Source organism: Capsicum annuum, chromosome 3, assembly GCF_002878395.1.
Source record: "Capsicum annuum cultivar UCD-10X-F1 chromosome 3, UCD10Xv1.1, whole genome shotgun sequence".
Classification (NCBI taxonomy): domain Eukaryota; kingdom Viridiplantae; phylum Streptophyta; class Magnoliopsida; order Solanales; family Solanaceae; genus Capsicum; species Capsicum annuum.
The window spans coordinates 4,013,199-4,020,242 of record NC_061113.1 but is presented as its reverse complement, the minus strand read 5'-3'; the positions used below and the strand labels follow the sequence as shown (position 1 = coordinate 4,020,242).

The 7,044-nt window shown below is 37.0% G+C and overlaps 1 protein-coding gene across 6 annotated transcripts; it reads left to right on the top strand.

Annotated features, from left to right (window-relative positions):
* Positions 1-248: 248 nt before the first annotated feature.
* LOC107864494 (DAR GTPase 2, mitochondrial) lies at positions 249-5,876 on the top strand. 6 transcript variants are annotated; one of them, XM_016710874.2, is made up of 9 exons: positions 249-456; positions 1,897-2,083; positions 2,457-2,561; positions 2,808-2,885; positions 3,706-3,856; positions 3,979-4,049; positions 4,264-4,360; positions 4,594-4,766; positions 5,457-5,876. In XM_016710874.2, exons 2-9 carry the CDS (start codon positions 1,916-1,918, stop codon positions 5,709-5,711), a joined length of 1,098 nt encoding a protein of 365 aa, XP_016566360.2. In that variant the 5' UTR covers positions 249-456; positions 1,897-1,915; the 3' UTR covers positions 5,712-5,876. The 6 variants fall into 6 exon arrangements, with proteins under 6 accessions (XP_016566360.2, XP_047264860.1, XP_016566363.2 ...); XM_047408904.1 differs by lacking the exon at positions 5,457-5,876 and adding an exon at positions 5,207-5,297 and having other exon boundaries at positions 258-456; positions 1,914-2,083; XM_016710877.2 differs by lacking the exon at positions 5,457-5,876 and adding an exon at positions 5,207-5,267 and having other exon boundaries at positions 261-456.
* The last annotated feature ends 1,168 nt before the right edge of the window (positions 5,877-7,044 follow it).

Sequence of the window (7,044 nt, the reverse complement as noted above, 5' to 3'; positions counted from 1 at the left end):
TTTTGTAACAGTCAAAATTATGGTTAGTTTCACCAAAAAAAAAATGGAATAGCATGTTAATTAAACTATGAATTAATATTAGAAAGAAAAAAAAAATATTTAGCATGTTAATTAAACTATGAATTAACATTAGAAAGAAAAAAAACTATTTTCATATAAATAATACTTATTTAAAAAAAAAAAAAAAAAAAAAAAAAAAAAAAAGGAGGAATCTCATTTAACTAGTAAATGCATTCAATGAAAGCGATTTTCATGTAAAAATTGACATTTCATCCATTTTATAATTCAATTAAGGTCTATTTTCCATTTTCAAAGACCCTTTCTTTTTCTTGATAACTATGAATATCTCCATTATTTGAATTGAGTGTTTTCACTTTGAAGTGGGGTTTTCGGCATTTTTTGAAGAATTAGAGATCTGGGGTTACTTCTACTGCTGGAGTTTCATACCAAAAATAGGTAAAAATGGAACCTTTGTATGTTTTTAAGTGTTTCTTTGAGCTTGTGCACTTGCTTTAGTATTCAAAGTTAGCATCTTTAGGGTGATTGTTTACTGTATTGTGAAAAAAGTTCATTCTTTATCCATTTTATATGATATTATAGTTAATATAGCAAACCTTTACTAGGTTTTATGTAACATAATTTATGGTGTTCTTTAAGGTTGTGGCCTAGTGGTTAATGAAGTGAGTTGAGCACCGTGAGGTCTCAGGTTCAAATCTGGCAAATACTAAGTGATTGCTTTTCAAGTCTTGGTGGACAGAGTTGGTGGGAGGTGGTAGGTATCCCGTGGAATTAGTTGGTTATTGGTGGGAGGTGGTAGGTATCTCGTGGAATTAGTTGGTTACCGGTGGGAAGTGGCAGGTATCTCGTGGAATTTGTTGGTTACTGGTGAGAGGTGGTAGGTATCTCGTGGGAGGTGGGAGGTATCTCGTGGAATTTGTTGGATACTGGTGGGAGATGGTAGGTATCCCGTGGAAGTAGTTGGTTATTGGTGGGAAGTGGTAGTTATCTCGTGGAATTAGTTGGTTAATAGTGGGAGGTGGTAGGTATCTCGTGGAATTTGTTGGTTACTGGTTGGAGGTGGTAGGTATCATGTGGAATTAGTTGGTTACTGTTCAGAGGCGGTAGGTTTCCAGGGGAATTGGTTAGTTATTGATGGGAGGTGGTAGGTATGCCGTGGAATTAGTTGGTTACTAGCGGGAGGTGGTTGGTATCCCGTGGAATTAGTTCGTTACTAGTGGGAGGTGGTAGGTATACCGTGGAATTAGTTGAAGTGTGTCCAAGTTGACCTGGACACCACGATTATCAAAAACAAGAATCTGCTTTTTTTTTTTGGGTTGATACATAGGGAAGTTTCAGTGTACAACTTCTGGAAAAGATTCTCTTTTTTTTGCTTTTAGGCATTTCAAGCTTCAGGCTTTTCCATTACGAGTAGTACTTCTCGCTATTCTTGGACCAAAACTGACCAACTATTGCTAACATAAAGGATTATTAAGGTTCAGGAGTATATAAAACTGACCAATTTTTCTTTCACTTGAGCCTAAGTGTGGTGTTTCTAGAAAAGGGTACAAATTTGTTGTGAACTCGTAATCGTTATGGTAAAGATAATGCTGGTAGTTGTCCTTCGCTGCTGGTAGATTTTTTTGGGGAGATTATATTTTTGAATATTGCTAATGAGTGGTTAATTCGTCATATGAAATGAGCTTAAATGAAAGTGGGGTTCATATAGCGGACCCTAACTTGTTTAAGACTGGGGCGTAAAGTAGCAGTAGTATTAGTTGTTGTACTGGTTGATTCATATTTTCATATGCATGTATAATGATTTAAGAAAAGAAAAAAAAAATTTGATTCGACTTGGATCTTTGGGGAAAATGCTAATCCAGCTATGTACCGACCCAGCTTATTCTTTTGCTCAGGAATGACATTGAAGCACAGTTTAGTTCGAAAGATAGGTAATGCAATTAAGGAAGTTGCAAGGAACAAAGGCTCAATGTGGTGGTACACACCTCACATGGCTGCAGCATCTCATGCCATAACCGAACGGATCCCATTGGTTCATATTCTCCTTGAAGTCAGAGATGCACGGGTATGTAAAAACCCAGCGTTCATGGAACTTATACCTTAAATTGTTGCCCTCTGTGTTAGATTAATTTCTGAGCGAGCTTGCCAGTATTACTCCAGAAATGTCTTGTTTTGTGATGTGGTATTTGGATAAGATATTATGTTAGTGAATAAGTTATTCTCGTAGACTTGTCTTCTCTTGTCAACAAGTGTTGACCTCCCATGACTCCATCCTTCATGATCTGTAAATAAAAATTTCATTGTGGGTATTTTGTTAAGGACTCGGATATAACTTGACACGTGTTAAATCATGTTCCAGTTCCTTTGTTTACGAGGATATGCTTGTATATCTATCATCTAGTTTTTAATTCTTATTTTTCACCGTTGGCTTTTCTCAGATTCCCTTATCATCAACGTGTGAGATAATTAAGCATCTTTCGCCTTCCTCGAGGCGCATTATAATTTTGAACAAGACAGATTTAGCAAATAGCATTCAATTAAAGGTGATGCATTGCTCTTCACTTTCTTAGTCAGCTAAGGGCTACTGTTTCACTTGTCAATTATTCATCTAGCTGATTCCTTGAACTCCCGTACTGGCTACATCTTTATATGATCATTGATAGCATATATGATGGCTTTTTTTTTGGTTAGACATTTTTAATGTCCCTAATTATTGCAGATTTTATGTCATATATCCTTTTTGCTTGCTGCCGTTAACATCTACACATATTTATGTTTGTTTCCTGCAGGAATGGCTGAAATACTTTGAGCAAAAAAAGTGTCTTGTTTTTGGAGTCAATTCCCATAAGAAGGATAACATCAAAGAGGTAATTGTATGAAAATTTACCGCGGTTGGTCATGTTTTAGTGTGCAAATTGTTCTTGTTCTAGCATTTTTTTTGTTTTTTGCTCCCGTGTTGGCAATTTGTTGTTCTCATGATGTTTGACCTAAATTCATAGGTTTCGTATGCATTGCTACCATATTTCTTGGTTAAATTGATATTATGGAAAGGTTGACACTGTAAAATGCATAAACGTGCAATTTTTTCCTATATAAGCAAATTTTATTTGGTTTGAATGGCATAATTTTGGTACTATTGCTGTTCCGTTGTTTGACATTAATACATACAGATGTATACCAGCATACGTCCTGATAAGTATTTCTTAGCAACGGTGATATTGTTGAAAGACATCATTGACTTCCATATTTAAGGTCTTTGGCTCTCTGGTGTAATGCTGATCTTTGACGGTACATAGAGGGGGACTTAAGACTACGTAGTGTCTGGACTTCTTTGTGTTATTATACGAGGCCAATTCTCAGACAGTACCCCAAGTTGTAGTATAAGAATACAACACCCTAGTGATGCTATGTTTCATCGAATATAAATTCTCCACCCAAGTTCTCTAGCTTGCGTTGAATTAATATGAACTTTTATAACCTTTCGGTTTATGGTGTACACCCGAAATACTTGGGGTCTGTTTGCGTATGTTCATCAACTTGACTAATATTGTAGAGTTGGCATTGATATTGTACTAATGGAAAGTAGAAGGCATTGATGTTCATCACTAGTTAATCTGACAAACTTTTATTTTGCATATGATGCTCATTTGCGTCAGATATAAATCTTGACATGTTGCAGACTTGCAGTTACTGAACTTTCTGCAAGCCAGAGTTCGAGAATTACCAAAGATTGGTCATGGGGATCAGACAATTACCTTAATGCTTTTCGGCATTCCTAATGTTGGCAAGTCTGCCCTTGCCAACTCATTGCATCAAATTGGAAGGATAAGTGCAGCGGGTACATCATTTTTTAGTACAAACTGTTAGTTGTTAAGTTCTTGTAGCTGTTTTCTCGTGTTTTCAGAAGACTCTATAGAACTTATCCAATCCAAACATCCTGAAACATTCTTTGATTTGCAGAGAAAGGAAGATTAAAGCATGCCATTGTAAGTCCTCATCCAGGAGAGACAAAAAATATTAGCGGCTTGAAGGTACTTATTTCTTACCTGTAAAAAACATGATTTTCCCCGTTCTTGTATTGTCATCATCTGCGTTCCACCAGGAAAGTTGTGAACTAGAAGGTTTGGGTTTTTTCGCATGGTTCCTGTGGCTTGTTTTTCAGCTTACGGTTTATAGCTTTCCTGTTTTCTGTTTGCGTTATGTTTCTGTAGTCATTTCTTGATGAAACTACTTTTACAAAATCAGATTGCCAGCCATCCTAGTATTTATGTATTAGACACCCCTGGTGTTTTCCCATCTGAGATTCTCGATGCAGAGGTGTGCTCCAATCTCGCTTTAACAGGTAAAATTTTCAACTTTCTGGATTTTCATCAGAACATAGTCACAAATCGCAATTCTATCTGCTCCTACTCCTCTTGTTAACCTAAAGGAATGATAGACGTTAATTGGGGCAAAACTATACACGAGGAGAAAGTGTACCATGACAAAAGAGGAAGTGGAAAATGCTTAGTGCGAGTCTAGGAAGTGACCTACCAACTGATAGATATTCTACGTTCCTTTATTCTAAAAATGCAGGTGCTATCAAAGATTGCTTGGTTGGGGAAGTGGAGCTTGCGGAATATTTTCTATCCATCTTTAACTTGAGCAATGAATACAAGAAATGGGCCAAGTTGTCATTAGCAGGCGCTGATGATTGTTCCGAGTTAGAGAGAAGACAGAAGAGACAGTATCTAACAGATCACACACAGGTAAGCAGTTCAACAGAAAATGTGTTATTATTACATCTTTCATGCCTCTTCGCTAAATGCTAGTTCTGTTTCCGTAGTCATTTGTTTATGAAACGGCTCTTACTACTAAATTAGACGCCTGTATGTCTACCACGAGTTGATATTTCTCGTGTCCTGCAATTGTTGCGCCGTTATAATAGACTTTTGTTTTCCCGAGACCAGTTGAATTAGTAGTCAGGAAAAACCAGTTAGTACAGAATAACACGTTCAGTGTGGTTCCCCGCCTTATATATCAGGAAAAAAATATGCTTTTCAAAACTCCCACATCACGGATAGTTTAGAAAAACACGTTCACTAAATGTTGTATTCGTCTCATTCATGTCGATCAACAGCTATAAGTAACGGAACATGAATGTTCTCCAGTTTTTTAGCTCAACTTGTACTAAGTTCTCGTTTTGAAGGGGAGACTTGGAGTAACCGGTAAAGTTGCTGCCATGTGACCAGGAGGTCACAGGTTCAAGCCTTTGAAACAGCCTGTGGCAGAAATGCAAGGTAAGGCTGCGTACGATACACCCTTGTGGTGGGGCCCTTCGCCGGACCCTGCGAATAGCGGGAGCTTTAGTGCACCGGGATGCCCTTTTTTGTTTGTACTAAGTTTTCGTTCTTTTTCATTAGTATAGTTGGCTATGACATTTATGATTGTTCATACAGGATTTCATTGTGAATAAAGCCCGAAGAATGCTCTACGAAGCAGTTACATCTTTCAATAGCGATCTAGAGGATGAGGAAGTTATGTCGCGGCTCATCAAAGCAGAGTTTGCTGTTCTTCGCGATGCTTTTAATTTGCCTCCTGATTCGGATGATCATGTTCGTAAAGTTGCTGCTAAGTTGCTTAATCTGTATCGTACTGGAAGGCTCGGCCATTATACACTAGACCTTGCTCCAAGTAATAATTTAGTCTTATAAGTGCGACTGTCTTAGTTGAGGTGTCTAAATGAAAAGTCATGACAAGTTTAGGGGACTATCTATGTATTCAACTAAATTAGTTTGACGATTTTCTATTTGTAAATGAAAAATCTCTTCCCTTGTGCGTCTTCTAGATAAAATCCTGCATCTATCACTGTTCATTTACACGTATGAGTCATCGGATCAAGTTGTGAATTCAGGATACATCCACGAAAGATATTAAACACTTCAAAAGCTCTATCTTTTGAACTACACCAAAAATGACCAAAAAAATAGTGTGTTAACCAGACATGTCTCATGGAATGACCATTCAATATGGCCATTTTGGACAAGGTCAGGGTATCCAATATCATTACTTTAAGAAGCAGAATGAACTATCATTCTTTCCGTCTGTCTAGTCTTAGTGGACAGAGTTATTTGATATCAAGAACTGTTTCTGGTCGGAGGTGGCAGGTGACAGATATCTGTGGATTAAGTTGAGGTTCACGAAAGCTGATCCAACAGTCGGTTATTAAAAAAATATATGTTAAACAACTTGAACATGTACCTTGTTGCTTCTTTTGGATATCCAAAAATTAGTGATACTTCATCAAATATCCTATTAGCAATTCATAAATTTTAAAAACAAATCCAAATTTCAATCCATAATCCAAAAAGTTTGAATTTGAGGTTGGTTCAAACTACGTTCACTCCTAGTTGAGAATTGAGATCCTATACATAAATATAACACTAACGACATTTAGTCGTTTCAGTTTGGTGCATACTACGTCCACCCCTAGTTAAGGTCTGTTAGAGTGCGTACTGTTTTACTCTATATGTTGCCTATCAGTGGAACAAGTACCCTAACGTGGTTCACTTATAAAGAGTAAATGAGAAGATAGTATTTTTACGTGGAAAACACCCGGCTCAAGAAAGGTGTAAAAAACCACGACCTGTACCTTTACAGGATTTAACTCCAACTTCACTAAAACTTTGAGCCTCAACAATCAACAAATTACAAGACTCTTGTAAACTAGGAATTAAACTTAACTCCTATTTCTACAATAACACAAATCTTCCCAAGATAAGTGTTCTCAAGTCCTAACTAGAAGACACAACTCCTAACTCAGTTTATATTTCACTGAGAATAGAATTAGAGCTCATTAAAACTTAAAGAACCAACCTATTACACAAAGACTACGAGACTACGTAAAGGAACGGGTTCTTCTTCAAGCTAGTGAACGAATTTGCTGATTGATGCTTTTCTTATTAGTGCGTGACTGAAACTCTTTGAAGCCGTCTTTTCTACTTAAGCCAACTCTTGATAACACATGCGATAAGCCAAAGGAACTAT

What these genes read in the sequence shown, in the direction of transcription:
- LOC107864494 (XM_016710874.2), top strand. Translation starts at nt 1,916, where the DNA reads ATGACATTGAAGCACAGTTTAGTTCGAAAGATAGGTAATGCAATTAAG. An exon ending in AGAAGGATAACATCAAAGAG is followed by an intron (nt 2,886 to 3,705) that starts GTAATTGTATGA and finishes GCAGACTTGCAG; the next exon opens with TTACTGAACTTTCTGCAAGC. An exon ending in TGGAAGGATAAGTGCAGCGG is followed by an intron (nt 3,857 to 3,978) that starts GTACATCATTTT and finishes TTTGATTTGCAG; the next exon opens with AGAAAGGAAGATTAAAGCAT.